The following is a 24,877-nucleotide window of genomic DNA, read 5'->3' as shown; positions in this document are numbered from 1 at the left end:
ATTGACCAATCAGAATTGCGCATTTAACAAAGCAGTGTAATAACTTTCATCAAAAAAGTTATTCAAAATTGAATATAAAATAGCTTTGCCATAGAAAAGTTCTTTCAGTGGATAAATGGATTGTTTCTGCTGCTGGTTGCAAAAATGTGGCAAGGCTTCTTAGAACGGAAATCTACACCCACAAAATGGTCATGTGTACTCCAAATGCTGATATCCATTTTGATTCAGTGATTCTATGATGCAGACGGATGAGTGAAGGCATGTAAGCACTCACGTATCCTGTGCGTCTGGTTCCAGATCCACACCGACTCGGACGAGGGCGAGGGAACCATCAAGTACACCATCTCTGGCGAAGGGGCAGGGACCATCTTCATCATCGACGAGCTCACGGGAGACATCCACGCCACAGAGCGTCTGGACCGGGAGGAGAAGGCCTTCTACACCCTGAGGGCTCAGGCCCTGGACCGGCTGTCTAGCGACCCCCTGGAGCCCGAGTCAGAGTTTGTCATCAAGGTGCAGGACATCAACGACAGCGAGCCCAAGTTCCTGGAAGGGCCGTATATAGGCAGCGTGGCAGAGCTGTCGCCCATAGGTACGTGGGAACGGTTTTAGGAGGCGATAGCATGAAAAGGGATCGTCATCTGAAAGGTTGGATGAAGGTGTGGATGATGTTATTATTTTTCTCCTTTCTAGTTTCCAACTTTCTATTGAAATGACTCAGCCTTCTGGTTGTAGCAAAAATATAATTGAAGCCCCATTTTCCCCTAAAAAAAGAAGAAATATGTAGAAATAGGATTAATATTGATATCAATATTGCCAAGCTTTACGTCATTTTTTTTTTTACCAGTATATTTCTAAAACATTCTCATCAGCACATTCAATAAAAAATAATATATAAATCGGTATCGTTGACCCCAAGGGATAAAGACACAAAACAAGGCAATATGCTAAAACCCGTCCCCAGTGTAGAAAAGAAGAGAATACAGGAAGGGAAGAGAAGAGAGCCAAGAGAGAAGGTAGACGGAGATGAAAAAGGCTGATAAGAGGGGGGAATTCAGGATGAAAGGGAAAGAATAAGGAGCAATGGAAGTTTCCAGAGTCTAGGCACAGTCTTGAGCCACCGCTGAATGCGGTGGAGAGACAGACGAAGCAGAGGAGTAGGAACTAGTGGGGAGAAGAGAGGGTTGGGTCTTTTGCTCTTTCAGCTGATGAGTATTGTGGTCGCGTCGTCCCTACCAATCATCTTTTGGGGGCAAATATGAAAGAGAGGATTAATGAGCAAAGAGGAGCGGCGGCGGGCGCAAATGAAAATCAGTTAAAAATGGGGAAAAAGAAAGCACTCTTGGTTTGCTGCTGGAGGTGTATTAGCAAGGCGGGAATCTCACAGGCTGGCGTCAATTTGGATTTCAAGGTTGTGTCTCATCCAAAGCAACCACATCCTTCACGTTCACGATGTGGAGACGAAACACACACACGGAACACTCGCACAACATTATAACAGACATTTATTTTGGTTGTTTTAGACCATTCGGTTTTTTAGAAACCAACAAGCAGTAATTGATTTCCTTGTGCCTTTCTATCAGAATGGACTAACATCTGACTAACACCATTTTAAATTCCTAGAGTGGCTTATAAATGATGTTTCTGATGAATTACTCAATTATATATATATACTTCAATTATAGAAACCGGCAAACCACCTCCAGCCCTATAGCAATTGTATAGTTATAGATTCATATCGCTTTAAGGACACATCATTTCAACATTTACTGCATGTGCCTATTTCTGAACTTGCCAGTGAATTGAAAAATATACTTTTCTAAGCAGGTGTCAAAAATGTTCTGAGCATGGCATTAGGTCTTTGAAACACCTTTGCACAGGGGTTGTGTTCCCAAAAATCCAGTTTGGCTGTCAAGCCTTTCACCACAATGCCATACTGAAATCCTTCATGTGGATGTTTGCATTTGTTTGTTCATTTGTTTGAGAGAGAGAGAGAGAGAGAGAGAGAGAGAGAGAGAGAGAGAGAGAGAGAGAGAGAGAGAGAGAGAGAGAGAGAGAGAGAGAGAGAATTTGTGAGACATAGGGATGAAAGAGTGAGAGTGTGTGTGTGGGTCCACGGGAGCACTGTTGTGTGAGTAACACCAGGGAGGGTGCTGAATTGAGTTCCCCTTTGCTGCTCATGTCTTGTTCAAATTAATTCCTGCATCCTCAGCATAATCCAACCCTGCTGTGCAAGATTGGACAAAGAAAAAGGAAAGAAGGCAAAAAAGGGAGAAGACATAAGATAAAGGGTAAAAAATAAAAAGGGTAAAAAATAATAAAGGGTGAAAGAAAATAGCCAGTTCTTCGAAGAAAGTAATCTAAAATGAGTGTTGGCTAATCACAGCCCTTTAAGCCAATGAGTTGTATCCTTACTTAGTGTCCCTTACTTGGATACGAGTGCTTTACAAACCCGTAGACATTGCATCACAACTTCTTAGTGATGTTGGCCAAAATTAAATTAAACACATTTTCCATTCAGTCTAATTGTTTATCAACAAGACATATGCATGTGTTGCTTCTTCCCTGCAGCATTATAATTGTTATTTTTTATTAAAGAGCTCAATAAAATGGAGTGTAATAAGAAACTTGAACAACTCAGGGCCATGGGCCACATAAGCAATGCCCATAAACCTATTTTGTATTGCCGCGTCCTTCCACAAACCTCCCTGGGGTAGGGCAATAAATACAGCGCCTTGTTCTAGCTAACTGGCTTTGAAAGGTGTTGGAAGTTGTTTGGAAATATTCTGTTTGACTTTTTCTCTTTCAACATACTCCCCATGCACTACTTGGGGTGCAGTCATGCTGTGCCTTAAATATGACACTGTTCTCAAAGTGCCAGTGAACCCAAAAACAGTCTTTTGGTGTTTTAAGCATGTTAGTATCGGTCTTAAAGGATTTGTCAGGTTTGCTTAGATCCGCGGTTTATTGTTGACATCGTCTATGTTGAGATGTAAATCAGCAGCCATCAGCATTCAGCAGTTGGCAAGCCGTCAACATCCATTCTATTCCAAACTTGTATTTAGCAGCCTAGCTGTATCTTTGTTTTGTCCAACACCGGTAGGCACATACGAACTGCCCTGGCGGGGTCATTTTTTCTCCAATAATAACCCACAATGAACAAATCCACAAGTTATTTTTCTGTGTGTACAGGCACATTCTCATGGACTAAGAGACTGAGGGGAGCAGTTGGAGTTCTGAGTGAAGATGCTTTGCTCTGTTTTAGGCAGTGTGATCATTTTGAATGCTCAGTACAGAGCAACATTTCATTTACATCGACCACGGCCGTCCGTTTGCTAATTGTGTTGATCAAAAAAAGGAGACAGCTATGTGGGCTGCGTAAAACTCATTTGGAATAAAATGGATGTCAGTGGTGACTAACCGCCCAATTTCGGAATATGCGCAAAGTTCGTCAGCGGAGGGTAAAAGTCATGGATGATTAGCATAACACAAGGTTGTGCGGCATGATTCATATACACCATTGCTCATTAAAACGCTCTTACTCAACAAGGCTTACTAGCTTAAACAGATGGGTCATAACCATGGGGATAACGCCATTCCCATCCTTTTTAGAACCCTCATCCCCAATCAATTTATTTGTAGATGTTTTTGAAATTGAACTGAAACAAGCGGTTCCCTTACAATTTAACGCAATTGTCAAGTGTAGACTGTCATATGATAACTGTCACTGTCCTCTACCACAATTCTTATGTTTCATATTTCTTATCTGAGATCTTATGTCCTATGTCTCCTATGTCATTCTCATACATTGGTGAGTGTCTGAATTAATTAAATGTAGCTATAAAGCATACACCTTCTAACTTCTAAAAGCCATCAATCAACAATTCAATGCACAGATGAGGTTTGGTGACAAGCTCAATGTATCCACAGTGGGCTTACTGGCCTTAGTGTAACTATTTTCCTTTATGCCTAGCCAACACTATTCCCTCCTCACATTAATATTAGTTGAATATGTACAAACTTTCCCCATGGTGCACAATATGACATCAGGTTTGTTCCATTGACTGTTAAAGGAATGACTGAATGACTGAAATTAATGTTTTATTCGATTAACATGTGACTTGTACACATGTCACCCACTAATTGCAATTGTGAAAGAACATGAACACAAGATATGAACGTATTTAATATAGCATATTATTCTATTTAAAAAGGCTATTAAGAACATGATAAGAAACATAAGAAAGCATGCAATCCGTAAACTGTAAACGGATTGCATGTTTTTGATAGAGATCAGTGTTTACATTCTATGTCTTTATTCGAAGCTACATGAATACAAGCTGCCCAATTCCAAACATAAGAGGAAAATGGATTTTGGCATTTCTTATCTGCATAATATCGCAACAGTTATTAATTCAGAAGACATAATAATGAGACTCAAAGGCAGAAAGACAAGCACCTGAGTTAAGTGAATCCATATTAAGACCAATGCCGCTTACCACTTAGACTGTGTCATTGTTGTAATTAGTTAAGAAATGTCTTGGCGGGGAGGTTATTATGACATGTCAATAGTGTTCATACGTAAGATTCAACTCCCCACACACTCGCTTTGACACAGTTTGACACTTTTAATCATTTTGCTAGCCAGCAGCGGTTTTTGCTGCGTCGATACTGCTTGAGGTGGTACTATGTGCCATTCTGTTCCAGAGATCAAATCAATGTCACAGAGTTGTTCTCCATGATTACGCGGACACTGATGGACACATGACGCAGGGAGACAAGCATGTGATGCAAGGCCCCAGACTTGCCTTTTTTCATCATCATCATCATCATCACGTAACCACGCAGCTTGCGTTAGCCGTTAGCAACGGCCGGCCATGCTCACCCCACTGGGCCGCTGTGGAAGGAAAAGTGCAGTCCATCATAATAACAGGGGAAGCAATCAGCTATGCCTGCTGTGGGGTGGTTATATCCATATTCACCTTCCTTTGCTTGAGTCCCTCGGCTCAAATCTCTTGTCACAGCATCCCCTCCACACTCACACACACATGTGCCCCCCCACCACCCAAGCTTCCAAACCTTCACTCAAGTCTCCTTTCGGTGTCACCCAGACCAAAGCTGTCTCTCTGCTAGCCTTGTTTGTTTCTCCATCTGTGCCCAACACCCACGACGAAGAGGAAAAAATAACATTTGTTTGCATATCATTGGATGTTGCTTCTGTTGCTTTGTTGGGTCAGCCTTGTCAGTAAGCTCTTCCTTGAAAGGAACACAAAAAAGCAGCTAGGTTTCACAGTAGGCAACTCCCTAACTGGGAACTTGGGGGGAAGAAAGAAATTTTAATAAACTAAAAAGGACAATAGCGCTGCAGTGTTTAATCATGTCTGCTGTGTGCAGGGGATTGACTGCTCCTCTTGAGACTTGAGCACGGCTCCATTCGTGGTAAGAACGTCACATTGCTGAGAAAGAAACAAAAGCAACAAATGTGTTTCAGGGATGCAGGAAATATGGAAGTAAATCTGTCTTATCGGATTTTGCAAATAAAAAGCCATTTTTGAATTTCAAGCACTGAATATTTATGCATTGAAATAACGTATCTGGATTTTTTTCCACTGAATTACAGCCATTGAATTTTTAGCTCTGAATATGTGTGCATTGAAATAACATATCAGATTTTTTTTCTTTTGAATTTAACTAAATATTCAAAGTTAAAAAATTCAATAGTCTTATTTCAGATTCAAAATGCTATGTATTAATTTCAACTTAAATATTTTCAACGTCCCCAAATTCAACATGCCAAATTCAGCTGCAAAATTCAATGTACGAAATTCAGTGTTAACATCGGGGGACCCAAGGAAGAGCAATTGATCTTAGATGCTAGATTGCGGTCAAGCAAGGAGAGCGAGCGGGTGTTACACCAAATTCTGCGACACACCGAAAAGTGTGACCCCAGGGGGCGCTGTTTCACATTTTCTACAACATGCACGAGTTTGAAGCGTAGACATCAGACATGAAGTGGTTCACGTGCGGAAACATGCACGTGCTTAAAATGTAACGATTGTATCGTCATCGATCACTCGGAATGGGTGCATTCGTTTTGGACACCGGGCAATAGCACGTTGGCTGAAGCAAAACGGTTGATATGCCTCTGTGGTGGCATAACGAGCCGACAGAATTGGGCACAGTGTCATGATACAGATAAGAGGATGATATGCGATAGAATTAAAATCAGGTTGCTGTCGGGCGCTTCTTCTCCGAGGCACACCATGCTTCCACTGGGACTACAGGCTGCTGCCACTTCAGTTGCCAGTGCGCAATACTGTCGGCTCTGTGCTCTCGTGCCACAGTGGGCAGCGGGCTTCAGATCACCCCAGACTCACCAGACATACCAAACATAGGCAAAGGGACCTCGGATCGCCCCAAATTGGTGCCCTAATAAATTGGGCTCTTAACCCACTACAATTACCCTTACGCTGCATGCAAATCCAGCCAAGTCACTGCAATTACACACACACACGCACACGCACACAACACACACTTCACATACAAGTGTAAGTTCATCGTTTATTTCACAAACTGCAGTAAAAGGGTTAAAAAAAACAGTGTGCATATGACAAAAACATAAATACTCCTCCCCCTCACATAATCGTGCTTAATAAATACATTTGATTTGATTAGCATTTTACAATCCCATTTAATTGATAGGGCGATATGGTCCACCATCGTTGCTTCTTTCCCCATAAAAAGCTACAGTCAGGTTGATTTACCTTTGAGCATTTCCTATTATAGGCTACTGTGTAAAATGCTGTTTAGAATTAACGTTTGTATCAAGAAAGAAAGACCCGTCATCACAGCCATTTTCGTTGACATGGCTAAAACCTGCTTTGCACATGCCTTCCCGCATCAGAGTCAGGTATCCAACGAGTGACAAGCTCTCCTTGACGAGTGACGAGCTCTCCTTGCTTGATCGTGATCTAGCATCTGGGATCGATTGCTCTTTCTTCGGTCCCCCGATGTTAACGTTGAATTTCGTACCTTGAATTTTGCAGCTGAATTTGGAATGTTGAATTAGGGCATGTTGAAAATATTTAAGTTGAAATTAATACATAGCATTATGAATCTGAATTTAGACTATTGCATTTTTTTTACTTAGTTAAATTCAGAAGAAAAAAAATCTGATGTTATTTCAATGCATAAATATTCAGAGCTAAAAATTCAATGGCTTTTTATTTTCAAAATCCGATGAGACAGATTTACTTCCATAAGGAAACACTAAAACATTTATATTGAATCCACCGCTCAAATCTCAGCGAGTACTTGTTTTGTATGGGCATTTATTTTTTTCTGCAAAGGTTTCCACCACTCCACCACCTACTTTAAAGTGCATACAGCCAGCAGGATACACAAACAGCACATTTAATGCTACACCCATTGTGGACATTTTGAAACATAGTTGTCAGTTTTACGGACCACCTCATATACAAAGGCTAACAAATGTATAAATACATATTCAGTGGCTGAGCAAAGAGTGCCAGCGTCCCCTTTCAACACAATTATTACTGGAGAAAGGTCATGGCCAAAGGGAAAGAAAAAGTCAGCAATGCTGCTTCACTCACACTTCATTTAGCACACAAAAGAACACTCAAAACATGAATTAATTAATTTTCAATATTATATTTTCTATTAAAAACCCAGGTATCACCTGCAGGAACCTCACATTCCACCAGTGGTACACATACTACAGGTTGAAAACACTAGGCTAATGATTGGGGCAGAGTACTTGTCATTTACTTATTTGATAGTAATATTAACTATAGAGCTATTGATAGCTCCAAATGTTCAAACCTTCATAGACGGGTGTTATAGCTAATGTATGAGTGTTTAACACGCAATCGATCTCATGTGTTTTACCTGTTTAACCACTTTTTTTTTTCTAAACCGAAGCTTCCCTCTTTGAACTGCCCCATAGCGTTTGCCAGCTCTATTCCGCACATCTGCAGAGGCGCTAGACCTCTATTTCAGTTGTCTTTTATTTTCTTGAAGTGTGCTCAGGTGGAACCTTTGCGGGACTTTGACATTAGTTAGCCTATTTACCAACAGAAATGGCAGACACTCTAACACTTAAACTAACAATGTAACTTCTACAATCCACAATGCGCTGTTGAATGACGTCAGACTCACTCCCTGTGCGTACCCATTAGCGTACTGGTGCTGTTTGTTTGGGTTGTATCCATATATATCAGTATATAGGGTTGTGTATTGTAGATAATGTTTTTCTGGGCATACATAACTGTACAACAACAAATGTAAAAACTGAATTGGACTCTCGTGATTGAATATTAGAATATTCTCACCCACCCCTAATTGATTATCCTAATGCGCTTCCTCCAATCATCTAATGGTTAAATTCAGGTAATGTCTGTGGTGTGCCTTTTCAAGGCTGGTGGGTCTACCATTCTGGGCAGTAGACTGAAAGCAGTCTAGAGGGTCTAATGCTGCTAGCTTTGATTGATTGAGTGACGGACATGTCATGATAAATATGGTAGATTATTTTCGACCTAAATGACGCATCCACTTTAAACCCTCAAATGCTGGCAAATGCTCTTTGTTTTTTAACATGAACCATCCTATTCAGTTTCTACGTTTCTACGTCCTAAGCATTAGAGTAAATCATTCTCTTTATTCATTGTTAAATGCTAATGTTGCCTCTTATCGATATTAGAAGCTTTAGGGTCCGTCCATTTAGAAGCAAGAAGCCTTTCTCTTAAACCTAGTAAACATATTCAGCCTTGGCCTAACAAATAAAACGATAGTTATATTATTATAACTCTAGCTCTATGATTTTAGGCTACGCCATATGGGCTTGTCCCGTGCGCCTGCTTGCGTGCGAGCATGCACAGGGAACAAGCCCATAAGGCGAAGCCTAGACGGCGTAGCCTACATGAAAAAGAACCACCCATTATCCATTGAGGCCATTTGGAAGGCAAGATAACGGGTGGACCAAGCCGAGGTGGAGCAGCGTGGCAGCTCGTAGAGGGGAGGGATAAGTGCTCCCAGCCAGGCTAAGAAACAAAGTAAACGCTATGCAGAAGTATGGCATTTGCTTTTCACTGCATTGGCCACACACACAAAACGCTGATTTAACATTTTTGGTAATGCAAGCAAAGAAAAAGCCTTCTCATAGGCCATGTTGACAGTAGATAAATATCTAGATGCTGAAACCTTTTAAGAATCTGTTGAAAATCTTCTGATTACAAATCAAGCACAGCTTGATATGTAATCAGAGATCCCAGCTTGATATGTGCATATACATACATGTTTTTTGTCAATGGTGGTATTAACACTGACATTGTGGTCGACAATGTTGTTCTATTCCAAGCGTACTGCCAGACAATGTAGATCAGAAATTCTGAACTTTTGGGACACCTTCTTTGTCTGAATCCCTTTTGCCGCTCAACAGATGCACAGATAACACTGACTGACAAACCACCAAGCCAATAAAACATACAACAACAAAGACCATTGTAGCTTGATAACAAAATTTAATCCCCTTATAATCCCTCAGCATTATCCATTGACTATCCTCTGCAATCTGGGAGCAGACACAAACAGTAAATTATTAACCAAATGGCAAGGTGCTGATTAAGTACTTGAAATGTGACGGTAGTTTTAAGACAATCTGATACCTGAAGGTCTGTTGAATTTAAAAACAGGAGCAAAGCACCAGGGACTCAGAAGAGTCGAGATACATTTAGCAGTAGCTATAAACTGACCAACCTCCTTTCACTTTTATCTCTAAAACAAATAATGGCAAGCTCAGAGACTATATTGGAGTCCAGATTCTGTTTTTCAGCCTTTTATTTACACAGAGCCTTTTACCTCTTGAGTAAAACACACACTATCCTTGCTCTCCCACTCACACATATAGACTCACGCAAGTACGCACACACGCGCACATTGAAATTCCCTCATAGTCATGTAGGCTAGCTTGAGGATATTTTTGGTTACCCTTGAAATTTTGCAGCAAATCGAGTCTGTTCAAATTTTAACATGTTTGTGTGAGAAACAAATATGATGTTTTAAATGGAGTTAAATGGATCTGAGATGAACTGGAGAAGCCACACATGATCAGACTAAAAACACAGAAGAGGCACTGGGGCTAGCGTGGTTCTAAAGGCAGACCCTCTGTTGTATCTGTGTAAATCATGCTGGGATCAACTTTAAGTGGGACCTGCGTGTACAGTAGCTGGCGTGTGCAGCTTTTTTTTGCCTAGATAATTGGCACCAAGGAATACATAATCCCATTTGGAGTCCACATGTGTGTCCTCTTCTCTGCAGATGTATCTAGTAGATACCGGTTTATTTGGAATGGGTTCACTCACAATTTCAGAGGTATATTACACTCGTCATTGCTCTATTAATTGCCTTTAAAGATGCCATGAGCGTCTTTATATGAATGCATTGTTACCAAAAGTGCTTAATAAATAAATAACCATTGCATTTTTACTTTCTATATATCCCCATTTTAAAATCCAGGGCACATGTAAATGTCATGATATGAAATGTTACCGTGCTCTTCACACCTCTGGTATCGCCGAGATAGATCTTCTCTCTTTCCGCGCACACTTCTGCCTCGCTCCCTAGCCCCCACTCCCTCACCCACTCTGCATTTATATATATCTTCATGTCCCCTATGAAAATTGATGGCGCTATTTGCTCATTCTTTCACTAAATCTTCATGACAGGGAGGCCACTTGAGGATTTAGGGACTAATAGTCCTTCACGCTGCGCAGGTTCAGGGAGGTGCCCAGAGAGTCTTCAAATTGCTGAACTCACCGTTTAAGAGAGCCATGCTAACAGCGGAGGTTAGTACACTCTGAACAGCAGCAGAGAGGAGGAGATATGACAGGGCAGGTGTATCTTATAATCGATAACCCCTGCCAACTACCTCCATTTATCTGACCAGGAACATTAACAGTCAATGACAGTGTCGGGCCTCATCGATTCTTCCCTGTCATCCTGTGTGTGTGTGTGTGTGTGTGTGTGTGTGTGTGTGTGTGTGTGTGTGTGTGTGTGTGTGTGTGTGTGTGTGTGTGTGTGTGTGTGCGCGTGTCTATGTGGAGGAATGTGTACACACTATTTAATGTCTGCGTTCTGAGTCTTGCATGCATGCTTAATGGTGTCTGTGTGTTTGTGTATGTGCACATGTGTCTGTGTGTGGCTCACTATTTGCGTGAGAGCATCTATTTGTGTGAGAGAGCGTGCTTGAAAAGTGTGCGTCCGTGCCAAGCGCATGCGTGCATTTGTTCATGCAAGTCGCAGGACGAGACTTTGGATTTGGCACATGTCATCCTGAAGATGAAAGCGGGACGAGGGAAGACATTTTCTCTGTGAATGATGGGAGTGATGTCACGAGATGAAGGACGATGAGACTCTCCTCCCTCTTCAACAGCTCCCCTGTACAAGAGCATGTGTTCAAGTCAACCTACGATGATGCCTTGAGTATTTAGTGAAAAACATCTGTGTACCTCTTCCTGAAGAGAGATGAGGACGCGGGGGGGGCTGTTTACCAATCGATTCCTGTTATGGATCCTACCTACCGCTTTCATTCTCCGTCATCAATGATTGCTTCAATTGAGTTTTGTTGTCTTGTGGAAGTTTAAATGGCTTGACTTAGGCCCCACCGTGGGTCCCTGCAATTTCCTATTAAACAAACAGCCTTGTCTGCATGCCAACGCGCAAACACGAGTCGAGAGAATAATTGGGCTGCAGATTTATGGCCGGCGTCTCGGTAGATGGAGAATATGTCTAAATCCTCTTAGAGACCTCATAAGGCATCTTGGTAAGCACACCATTGGCTTTTATGACGCCACAGATTTTGTCTTCCTTTTATACTTAATCCCCACCCCCACCCGCTTCCCCCATAATTCTGCCCCCCCCCCCCCCTCCTCTTCTCGAACCTCCACCACATCCCCTCCCCCTCCCTCTCTCTCTTTCACTCTCTTGCTTCCTCGCTCTCTCTCTCGCTCTGTCTGTCTGTCTCTTTCTCTATCTCTAATTATCTGTCTTTCTCTCCCTCCCCCCTCTCCTTCTCTCTTACCCTCTCTGCACTGAGGCGTTTATGTGGATGAGAGAGAGAGCGAGACGGAGAGGGGGGGGGAGGGGGAAGGAATGAATTAATCATGTTTGGGGGGGGGGTTGGGGTGGGGAGCGGTGGATAAATAACATTTCATGTGAAAACACCTCAGCATTTATGGCTTTACTAAATGATCCATAATGCGGGAGGGAGTTGCTTGGTCCTACAGATTAGAATAGGCCGGCGCAAGCACACACACACACACACACACACACACACACACACACACACACACAATTCACAACACACACACAACAACACACAGGCACGTGCCTGAGACGTGCACAAATCTCTTTTATGAGGCTGCCTCTTAAAGGCCTGTCAGTCCGGTGTCTGGTTCGCGCTGGCGGCACACTCCTCCGGGCCCCCCTCTCGGTAATTGAACCGTCTCCCCCGGAGTGGCGGAATGGGGTGGGAAGCCATTTGGACAGCCTGTGTTGGTGCCATTAAGCAGCTCATGCATAAATCTAACCTGCTAGGGTTAGCGCGTGTGAAGCCAACCTGATCCCATTGAAAGAAGAAAGAAAGAGGAAATATATTCCTAATCAATTTATTTTTTATATGATCTTATCAGTGGACATGATATGTGTTACCTCCTCCGTTAAAAGGCCTTTTATGTTAAAGCACGGCTGTTCTGCACAAAGGCTAATAAGGGGCCATCGCCGGGTGCACTGAACACGGGGGTGGCTTCACACTTCAGGCTCATACACTGTCTTTGTTCTGCTATATGGTAGTTAGTGGTGGTGCCGCCTTTCGCTGCCACGGACGTGGACACATGTGGCAGGTGGGCAGGGATTTGCAAAGGCAAGATTGCCACATACGGAGAATAGCACCATCAACTACGTGAAATTGAAAACAACTTTGTGTGCATGTGTATTTAGCCTTGATATATTCATCACTAGTGACACACAATGATCGATATATCGGCAGATATTTGTGCTTTGTACGTGTATCGGCATTGGCCGAATTTTTTCGCCAATTTTATTTTCTTTTACCTAAAAAATCGGTTGATCCCTATCACATCAAAAGCCTGCCGCTTACTGGTGATTATTTTTGGTTGGTCTCAGATTCCTAATCAATGTTTGTCAAAACAATATTACTTTGAGCTATTGGTGTCTTAACTTTTCCATCATAGCATCAGCAATCATCAGGAACAGAAAGCTATGACAGCACTAAGCTTGTCATTGGAATATATATTTATTTAAAATATTACATTTTGTAAACAATGTTTGTAAAAAATCAGCTTCAAACAGCAGATGCTCCTTTCTACAGCTGCAGATGTAGCTCCAAGGCATTGCACTCTCCAACTCCATGTCTTTACTCAAGTCCTGATCTGAATACAGCACTTGAAGTTCAGACCTCAGGTATCAAAGTGATGGCCAACCTACAAAACAATATTAAAATTGAACAAGGAAATGTGGGAATTATGTTAAACTGAAGCAAGGAATTGTGTGTATAATTGTATGAAATGTACAATGAAAAATATCTAGCAATTTCGCCAAGCAAATATCAATAAATAGGTTGCAGTTTGCCTTTCGACTCGCTTGCAAAATCTGCGATGGGACTAAGGACTGAAGAGCGCTCTGGCGACGTTTTATAGTTCAAAATCGCTGTCAATCAAATGGCAACTCAGTCTTTCGCAGACCCTCCAATCATCATGCAGAAGCCTAGCCTCCAGGTCAGCCCACTCCTCCATTCACCCCATGTAGAGACACTGAGCGTAATCACAGCATTATCCAATGACCGTCGACTTTCGACGCACTAAAAAAAGCTGTTCTATGCAGCCCCATTGAAGTGGATGGACGCTGAGCTTCAACAGGCAAATGCACTGTGACGCTACAGGAATGTATGAGAAGGAAATCGAGTCAGTCGACCTGCCATAAGCAGCTGATTCAGAACAAACTCGTCTTCGAGATGGACGTGTTCTAACACATTTTTAGTCAATGAAATGTTAACACAAGAGTATATATTTGACTATTTAATTTTTAAAATTTTAGGGGAAGCTGAGCTTCCCTTGCAGTCTTAGAGAAATTGCCACTGGTGTGTGTGTGTGTGTGTGTGTGTGTGTGTGTGTGTGTGTGTGTGTGTCTATATATATGATATCTCCATTATGTCCATCAGAAGTAGAGTCACTTGAAGAGAGCTGCCATCTAAGCTAATAATTAATGAATCCTGCAGTGAAACACTCTTGCATAGTGTCCCCCCCCCCACACCCCTAACCCTCCCACATCCTCCTCATCCTCCATTTTCTATTAATATAACCACAATAAAGGACAATTTGCATATATATAGTTCTCCCACCAGCCTCCCAGCCCTGGAACAGCTGAGCGTCTCGCTGATTGTAACCAGGGTAAAATTAAGATAAGACAGTAATCCCGTGGACAGAAAATGTGCTTTTTGGCTGGACGCACGTTGTGCCCGGGCGACTTAGGTAGGCAGAATGTGTGCAGAGCCTGCTGGTGTGCAGTAATGAAAACAGCCAGCCTCTCCTGGCCTTGTGTTTGCGATGCGATGAGAGCGGCATATCGGGAGTGATCTCCCGCTGTCACGCATCGTATGTTTTCCTCCTCGCGATCAGCCACCATGTAGCGATGCATATTTGGCTGAGATTAGGAGTATCTCGGTGGCTTATGACATATGAGCCCACCTCCACGCCGGACCAGCCAATTATTCCAGTTTTGGACGAATTGAGAGAGATATGGGGTAATTGAAAGCAGATGCCCCCCCTCCCCCCCAACACCGACATCAAAGCATACGCCATTATTGTGTGTGTATGTGTGGACAACAAATATATTCACATGCAAACATACATACATTCATAAAATGAATGAATGAAATGGAGTTTTATGAAACAGTGCCGGGGGGGGGGGGGGGGGGGGGGGCTAGCGTTGGCTAGCTAGCTCCTGCTAACCGTCTTTTGCCTGTCATGTTAGCCGACAAGTCAGCCACTTACGTGTGTGTGTGTGTGTGTCGGAGGGGTGAAACGGCTGCCATTGGCAACAGCGGTGCTGGGCTAGCGATCAGAGCTGTCCGTGATAATGGCCCCGGTGGCTTTAATGATAATCTACTCCCCCCACCCCCCCTCCCCAGCCAGCCCCTTGGGAGCCCCAATGGGTGACAGGAAACAAACAGCACTGTGACACTTCCCGCTAATTAGCATCATTAGCATACGGCCATTATGTGGCCGGACGGTAGCATGACAGGGCTCAGAGAAAGGCTACAGCTGTGACCTTTAGGTGGGCAACACCAGCTGTCAGTAATTACCTATAGCCCCGGCCAGTGGCGCGGCAGTGACGTACACTTGACACGCGAGAGTCCTTGAGAAGCCACGCATGCTGCCAGGTATAATTGAGCCTCGTTTCTTTTGTTTTTCACCCGCTCCTCCTTTTTTTTGTTTTGGGGAATAATTACTTGAAGCAAAGCATTGGCTAAAAAAGAAAATTGTCAACCGTTCTTTACCTGAGAAAATGTAAAAACAGAGAGAAAACATTGGACCTTTTAAGCTTTTTGGACCTCAGGGCTAGCTTTTACTAAAATTGGGTGAGTGAATGCAAATATGTGACTTGTGTGTTAAGTGCTGAAGGCTTCTGAATAAAGCACCCTGGTAGCTAATAACGCACCACAGACATTGTGTTTGTGTGTGCCTGAACACCCCATTGTTTTGGAGGTGGAAATAAGTGATTCATCCCTAAGTGCCAGTAATCTGTAGTAATTGTTTGTTGAACATTTCAAGCGCTTTTATCAGTCTTTGAAGAAATGTTGAATGATTTGATGTCCTCTTTCATCTTGTGAGCACAACTTGTTCGCTAGACTTCAGGAGTCCAAGACCAAAGAAATGTATGCTTTAGTGGAAAGATATTTTAAGCCTTCAAAACATCCGTAAAAGATTCTGTACGTGCGGATGAATCAGTACCTTCTCCCGGCATGCTGCAGTAAGATACCATGTATATTTTCACATGGCACACCAAAACAAATTTATCCACAAACACACACACACACATACACACAGTGTCCTTGTGCTCATACAACACCATAATGTCCCTGCTGTGTGCTTACCTGTCAATGTGCCTCCTCTCTCTCTCTCTCTCTCTCTCTCTCTCTCTCTCTCTCTCTCTCTCTCTCTCTCTCTCTCTCTCTCTCTCTCTCTCTCTCTCTCTCTCTCTCTCTCTCTTTTAACAGGAGCGTCGGTGATGAAGGTCATTGCGTCCGACGCTGACGACCCTACCTATGGCAGCAGTGCCAGGGTGGTCTACAGCGTTCTGGAGGAAGAGAAGATTTTCACTGTGGAACGACACACAGGTCAGAAATTAACCGCAGCAGCATTACCACTATTCTTCTTATAAATATGTCTTTCTTTTTTTATGGTTTCATTGATGGTTATGAAGCTTTTATTATGGATGGATATTATGGATGATTTTATCATAATTTATTTTTCTGCAGCTTGTCTTATTATGTTGCTAACAATGAAATGGGGACTAAGACTGGCCAAAGGAATGCATAATATTGAGACATTAAGATTGCATTACTTATTGCCTCTCATAAATGCAGACGTATGCGATCCACATTCACCACACCATATTTACGAATGGAAACATTATGGTGGCGATCCATAAATACATGATTTATATAATGTATTCATATCATGTGGAAATATAATAGATGTAAATATATTTATATTATTCAAATGAGGAACAGCAACAGTGACAACTTTACAGCATCACATCTTCTGAGCTTTAGCGGACGTTTGTCATTTAACCTTTTTAAGAAAAGAATGCATACAAATGAGGGGACAGTAAATGTGAGGAATGTACTAATGATCAACCATTAGGTCTCCTGAATAGTACATTTTTTCAAATGTGAAAGTTGATTTGCTGGGCAGCACAATCCTAGGGAGAGTCAAACTGACAATTGGACCAGTGGTACATTCCTCTTCAGTCAGCATATTGAAGAATCTCACTGGCTGGTCTGGCAGGTACTAGAGATGATATAGCCCCATCCACGGTCTCCCAGGTGTTGTCTAGCCTCCATGGTGCTCTGCAAATACCCCCCCACCCGGGAGGAGCATTACATGTTTAATTGATTCCTCCTACTTTCATTTGGTTAGCAGCAGCGAAGAGGGGATGATGAATGGCTCTCTCCCTAAGGTGCTCTCTGGGAGACTGCAAGGCCCTTTATTTAGGAAATGGGATGACCAAGCTCATCCGTAGGGTCACAAGACATGGGGACGCAACTTAGACATTACTTTGCTGTTGCATAGGTTGCATTGAAACTTTGAACATATCAGACGACCGACGTCTCATCTGTTGGCTTTGCAGTTGTCCACTACCATGCATATAACATGCGTTTAAAGTAAGAAGAGTTGCAGATCAAATAGTTTGAGTAGAGTGTAAAGTCTTGCAAGAGGAAAAAGCTGTGTATGCAGTGTGTTTGCCTCTGACTCTTTAGAAAATCTTGTGACAATGATGGGAGAATTAATGATTATCATAGCATTGATTAATGTTGTGAAATCACATGAACGCTTATAACAAATTATTATCGTAGACATGAATATGGTGTTGACTTTGGCTGTGTTGTGTGGATGGTCTCTCCACTCTTCTGCTCCACTGCTCTCTGTGCTTTGGCCACGACAGCATGACCTGGAGCAACATGGAGCAGCCTAATGTGACCCGAGTGAGAGAACTGTGCATCCGATACCAAGCACACCTTTGGGAGTGACTTGACATGAGCAGTAAAGGCCACTATGGATCATGTCGAGGCTGGAGTGGATAGGATGAATAATGGGAATAGGTTACAACTGCATGCTGCATATATTATCCAGTTCTAAGGATCTAAGAATATTTCTACTTCTTTGTGGATTTGATGAGACAAAGCCCCCTTGTTTGTATTCAAACAGGGAGATTGTTCTGCTTCAAAGTGTGACTGCATAGATAGATAGAGAGACAGAAAGATATATAGATGGCTGGATATATAGATCGAGGGGATGGATGGATGGACAAAACTGCTGACAAGGCCAAACAAAGTTCAATTATTGTTAGTATTTTCTTTCGAGAAGCCCTCGCTTCTCGAAAGAAAATACTAACAAAAATTGAATCTTAATCTTTCGAGAAGCGAGGAAAACAATTGCTTACACTCTGGTCTAAATCAAGCTAGACTCCCTCTGCTTTTCCTTATCTCCCTCTCTCTCTCTATCTCTGTTTATATCTCTACCTCTCTTAATCTCCCTCTCTCTCACACTCTTCCTCTCTCTCCCCCTCTCTCTCACTTTCTCTCTCTCTCCGTTGCTCTTTCCTTCTCTCTCCTCCTTTTTAACCATCTCTGTCTTTCTCTCTCACTCTCCCTATTTCTCTCACTCTCTCTCTCTCTTTCTCTCTCTCTCTCTCTCTCTCTCTCTGGTTCTCTCTCACTCCGGTTCTCTCCTGAAACCCTTTTGTTACGACAGGGGACCAGGCAGAGCTCTGCCACTACTGAAGCAGTACAGTTTTCATGCGCTATCTTCCATGTAAGGCTTGGCTTCTCTTCCCCAAACCAAACAGTGTCATTTTGAATACAGCCCAGGCACGTAATAGTGCATGCACACAAAGTATGAGCACGATGACACAATGTCCTCCACTGAGACGTGACAAGGTTCGGTGGGGCGATTGAATGAGCTGTGCTCATGCCACCACATTAGAGTGCACCATGGGAGTCAATATTCGAGATGGGGGGAGGAGAACCGTAACTTGTTATGGCGAAAAATGTGCTAAACAGGAATGGGACCTTTTTGTTGAATCTGAATCACCCCCCCCCCCCCCTTTCCTCTCTTCCTCCCCCCCCCCCCCACCCATTGCCATCGTCATGACAACATCACCAGGGATCATCCTGACGGCGGTGGCGGATCTGGACCGTGAGTCGCAGGACCGCTACGAGCTTGTTGTCAAGGCTACGGACATGGCGGGACAACTGGGCGGTCTCTCTGGCTCCACCACGGTCACCATTGTCATCACCGACGTTAATGACAACCCGCCTCGCTTTCCTCAAAGTGGGTAACACAATGACACGCACACACACACGCACACGCACACACACACACACACACACACACACAGCCTTTGAAGGGATTTCTCCAGAAGGACCAGTGCTAAAACAACAAATCTATTTGTTGATCGTCAGCAGATAAGTCCATATATGATTTGGATCCTTTACTAACACTTGCAGTATTAAACGGAAGGGAAAATACCATATTTTGCCGCTTAAATCTTCAGGAATGTGCAATAGGTGTGCTTGGTTTTTTTTCTTCCTCAGATGATAAAACGAATGCTTACGTTTTTCTTGGCTGCGCCTCAGTGAAGCGAGCAAATCACATTGGACTCAACTTGCACTTTATAGACTGAGAGAGGAATCCATTAACCCACAGAAAATAATCAGGGGAGAAGGGCAGGAAGAGGGAAGAGAGGAAGAGAGTAAAGAGAGGCAGAGCTAAAGAGACCAGGTGGGATTGCAACAACCGTTGGTAAGAACAGAGGAATACCGTATTCTGACCAAACGTCAAACGAGGAAATACGAAACAGAATTTCGTTATAATTCTGTGTTAGACCAACACCTGATCTCAAAGTAATGGGATGTGAGGCCTTTGGAACTTCCTGAGTGAGCTCATGAGAAGGTCTAATTACTAAGGACTGATTTACCCCTGAGGGTATACATGTCCCTGTATGTCCAGCTATATAATGGCATTTGCAAACGTTCCTGGAGAAGGCATCGCACACAAAAGGTTAACTCAAAATGACATTTCAGTGCAGTTTGTCTTAATGTTCCCGAATATGGCAAAAGTAAATTTTCAATCCCTTTTGATATTTCATTTTTTTTTTTAGCACTCAGAAAAAGCTAATTTTCACTGTCGCTCTCTCTCTCTGTCACTCTATCTGTCTCTGTCTCTCTCTCTCTCTCTCTCTCTCTCTCTCTCTTTGTCTCTCTCTTTTTCAGTCATCTAGACACACACACACACACACACACAGTAATATAGACAAGATAGTCAATAAAGGGAATCTATGTGTGGCACGGCAGTCAATAAACCCTGAAGACCGACAGCCAGCTGCCCTCGTCTAACTTCAGCTTGGATCACCTATAGGGTGACCCTGCATACTAATGTTGCCCCACTGCTCCGATCATGAAAATCATGAAAACAACACTAGATACATGAACAGCATACAGGACATAAATGTGTTCTTGTGCACAGGCTATACAGCCACTGATTACCGGTTCATTTGTATGCCTTAGAGAAATATGCAGGGTCGGACCTGGGTGCTTTAGGGGTCGTGGATATTGGCACCTAACCACAGGGTTTGATAGATACAGGATGCTGCTTTATTGTTGATAAGGCAAGACCTGTATTCATACACATTCGTTTTCTGCCGAGAACCATGATAGTAGTTTAGTCGTTGCGTGTTTGAAATGATGGATCAAGGTTGGTGTCTTTGTAAAGGCAAAGCTTTAGATAAGGCACAGTGTTTGAAACACCATGGAATTTTCGTTTAGGAGTTTGAATCCTCACCTTTAATTGGAAAATAATATATATATATTTTTTTTGTTCTCCATCACGTTTTGACTATAATTTGCAGCTGTGATTATTTATTATGTGCGAAGCCCTTTGAGACTGTTACCGTGAACCAGCACTGTAGTGGTCTGAAGACTAAAGCGGGCAGCATACTTCTTGCCGAAAAGAAGTTTGGCGAGGTTGTTAGAACAAATTGACTTGATCTTGCAGAAAATGTACACATGATTACTGGCTAATCTTCTTTTTCCACACTTTTTCGCAGACAACAACGTTTTTTACGGGATTCGTAGGGATATCAGGGTGGCCGAGCCACTTTCATATGAATATGCTCAAAACACATTGTGGGGGAAACATCAGTCTGACATGAATTCCATGCAGAAGTCTTGGCCTTGTATGGCTCTCCTCTAGTATACATTGTGATTCATACGCTCTATCTATGTCCATCATATTTTGACTAGAATTTGCAGCTGTGATTATTTATTATGTGCCCTTTATTTATAACTGCATGCATATAACCATTCACCAAGAATAATATATCTGTTTTTTGTTTTGGTTTGTTGCAACATCTTGCAGAGAAAGTTCAACAAAAATCATTCACTTCTCAAAAAAAGTATATTAAATACATTCCATGACCTTTCGGAATTAATCGTCTCAAAATATCTAACCCATTAGCAAATTATATAATACAATATTTAAAAAAAAATCCCTTTTGTATCCATTGCTGTGGCAAAACAAAAATAGTTTTGCTGTTTTAGCATATTCAATTTGCAGACCATTTGCTTTTAAATAAATAAATCTGAAAAGGAACATGCTAGCGCCTACACTTTCCGTCCTCACTGGAGTTAATTTTCAAGCAAGCCATCTACACAACAACTTTACCAGAGTCCCATCAACAATTTCACAAATAGACATTGTTTATGTTAATGTAAACGCCAGTGGAGATGCAGAATCTGGCGGATGTATCTTATTGATACATTGTAATGATATGATGCTCAAACCACCTCAAGTGAACAATACAGTAAGTTGACCTTGTGTCTTACTTCATCGTGTAAATATCCAATTAATTTATGCTATTGTGTTATGTGTCTCATATTTGGCTCATGCCACGAATTGCCTATTTTCCTTTCATTCTCTTATTATGTCAATCACAATCCTTGCAATAATTTGTGTTTGCCCAACCAAAGCATAAACGCATTTAGATTAAATGTAATTGAAGGGAGATGAAGGCTGATATGCTCAGCAGTTTTAAAGCACCCGAGGAGACATTATAAAGATTATCCTAGTATTTTGTGTTTTGTCGATCACCTTCTAAACCCGGGCATTTCCCAAACTCTTTATCTCTCTAAATGACCTCCTCGCCAGGCGGTGGTTGTGCAGTGGCATTTAAACAACGTTGCACAGGGACAACAAGTGTGTTGTATGCTATTCCGTGTTTAGCAGGGTGCATACTTTGCCCTGCTTATGCTTTGTTTAGCAATACAGTACTGTTTAAAAGATAAGTAAACCCTAATTTTAGCAGGAGAATTTCCGCTTTGGAGAAAGAATTCACCCTTGAAATGACTTAAAGATTTTAGACATATTGGGTTCCATAGGAGCAGGTGTGTGGAGGGTTGTTAAAACTCACATCACACTTGTGCGAGTGAAGTGTGTGCAGCCAAAATAAAACTATCACTTTGGAAAAGGTCTTCTGCTGATGTTTGAATAACTCCGCTTTTCGCAACTTTATAATTCTTTTCTCCAAAATAATACAGAAATATTCACCAATACTTTGGGAGTCCTTTCAACAGTGAAATGTATTTTTGGGTTTAACTCTCGTGACCCTATAATGACTCTCTGCTTCAACCTTTTCCATCTAACTTCCTCTTCGTAATGCGTCCATGGAACCACCAGAGATGTACCAGTTCACGGTGTCTGAGGGGGCCACGGTGGGCACCTCGGTGGGGCGCGTCATCGCGACGGACGCTGACATGGGGGAGAACACGGACATGGGCTATCTGATCAGCGACCAGGAGGGAGGAGAGCTCTTCAAGGTCACTACCGACGTGGACACCCAAGAAGCTGTCATCTGCATCAAGAAGGTACAGCACCGTCTCACTCCAGGGTGGATGAAAAGTAAAATTATATCCATCGGCATATCCACTGCCACCTTTTTCCCAACTTGACAATAACAAAGGTTTTAGAACACCAAAACCGTTGGATATCTTCCCCCCCTTAGTGATCAAAAACCTGAAATGGCCGAAACTCATGTTTGTTTAGGTATCAAAGCATTGAAAACCTTTGGTCTTGTTGAAAGCTGACATTGAATAATGCATCTGTTAACCGTATGAATGAAACATCCAACAGCCACTGGACTTTGAGAGCAAGAGGAGCCACAACGTGGTGGTGGAGGCGGTGAACAAGCACGTGGACCCGCGCTTCGCCGACCTGGGCTCCTTCCGTGACCAGACCATCGTGCGCGTCACTGTGTCCGACGTGGATGAGCCGCCCATCTTCCTGCCGGCCGAAGGGGCCCTGCTGGAGGTGCAGGAGGACGCCACGCTGGGAGCGCTGGTCGGCGTGGTGATGGCCAGGGACCCAGATGTGGAAAACACACCTGTCAGGTAAAAAGAATGACGTAACTAAGAATCTGAGGTGTGGTAAGAGAAGCAGCTGCAGGAGTGAAGAGGATTCATTTGAAACGGTTGTGCTGGTGATGATGGTATTGGTGGTGGTGGTGTGCTGAGATGCCAACCCCCCCTCCCCACGCTCCCGTCCTCTGCTGATCCTAGTTTGCACTAGAGAGAAATCATCCCTCTTTTGTGGACCATCTCCAGGCTTCTTGACCTCATAGGCCCTGGGATTTGGGGAGCTCATCGTTGGATGTTGTTGTGTACTGTGGGGGTGTGATGCCCTTTGAGACTGTTAATGTGAACCAGCACTGTAGGGGTCTGAAGACTAAAGCGGGTAGCATACTTCTTGCCGAAAAGAAGTTTGGAGAGGCTGTTAAAACAAATTGCCTTGATCTCGCAGAAAACACATGATTACTCTTCTTTTTCCACACTTTTTCGCAGACAAAATTTTTTACGGGATTCGTAGGGATGTCAGGGTGGCCGATTTCCATAGATATCCCACTGGTATAAATCGTGTGCTCACTGACCAAACCAAACTGATTATTTAACAAGTTAGTCCGCAAAGAACTTCTTTGGTCTCAGCCAGCTGAGAAAATATCTGCTTATTCTGAATACTGCTGCCAACTTTAGCCATTTATACATTGTATGCAAAATCTTTTCATTTGGAGTAACTCTTTGTACCAGCTTTTGTTCCATTTTTCAGCTGAATTCAAACCACTCAAACCAACCGTCTGACAGGAATTCCATGCAGAAGTCTTGGCCTTGTATGGCTCTCCTCTAGTATACATTGTGATTCATACACTCAGGGCCGGCGCTAGCCATTTGGGTGCCCTAAGCACAAATGCATTGTGGTGCCCCCCCGAAAATCATCAATCAAACATCAATTCAGTAATTGTCAGTACGTTTCTCTTTATTTCCAAAATAACTTCTCAACAGTTTTGCAAAATGTAATGTGCAAATAAAGAGAAATTAAAATCTTGATAAAAGACTACACTAATTTTGCATTAACAATAGCACCAAACATTAACATAAGTCCTGAACTAGTAGTTGATGGTTGTTGGTCAGGGCTGGGTGCTGTTGCAGAGTCTGCAGAGATTGGTGGTTGATGATGTGTGCTTGAACTGCTGGTGGATGGTTGATCATCTAAATCTTCCTCCTGGTCTTGAGGAACTCCTTGCACATATCTAAGCATTGACCCTGCATTCAGAAATAAATAAAAATACTTAAAAAAAAAGAAAAAATACTCAGGGATTGTACACTGAAATACAGTTTTGCACCTTGATTCAAAAACAATATTACATATTAATTACAGGTTTATGTAAGCCAATGTGTAAATCACTGATGCATGACAACATTTAAAACTATTTTACCTTTAAGACAATGATTGATGGCTCACAATCAAAAAAAAATCTACATAATTTGAAAACTATGAATGTGAAGGGAGGGGATCTGATTTTCTTCAAATCAAGCTTCAGTGCAATATTCACAATGAACAGTAATATTTACAAACCTGATATCATACCATTAAAACATTACATGCCATTACTCTAATGCAAGAATGAAAACTAAAGGTAAGAATTGATTTCAAATGTATTTATTAAGAAA

At 42.5% G+C, this 24,877-nt stretch overlaps 1 protein-coding gene across 1 annotated transcript in view; it reads left to right on the top strand.

Annotated features, from left to right (window-relative positions):
* Positions 1-24,877, top strand: part of cdh22 (cadherin 22) — a gene marked incomplete at both ends in the record, with an annotated part of 72,132 nt that overhangs the window by 10,256 nt on the left and 36,999 nt on the right. The window contains 5 exons of the mRNA XM_084463433.1: positions 298-592; positions 16,313-16,432; positions 18,984-19,151; positions 22,554-22,741; positions 23,007-23,263. Of these exons, the coding sequence (XP_084319559.1) occupies positions 298-592; positions 16,313-16,432; positions 18,984-19,151; positions 22,554-22,741; positions 23,007-23,263 (1,028 nt within the window). The remainder of the gene's footprint in view (positions 1-297; positions 593-16,312; positions 16,433-18,983; positions 19,152-22,553; positions 22,742-23,006; positions 23,264-24,877) is intronic.

This window comes from Micromesistius poutassou (assembly GCF_964030765.1).
Source record: "Micromesistius poutassou genome assembly, chromosome: 2".
Lineage (NCBI taxonomy): Eukaryota > Metazoa > Chordata > Actinopteri > Gadiformes > Gadidae > Micromesistius > Micromesistius poutassou.
This window is presented reverse-complemented; position numbering and strand designations above follow the sequence as displayed.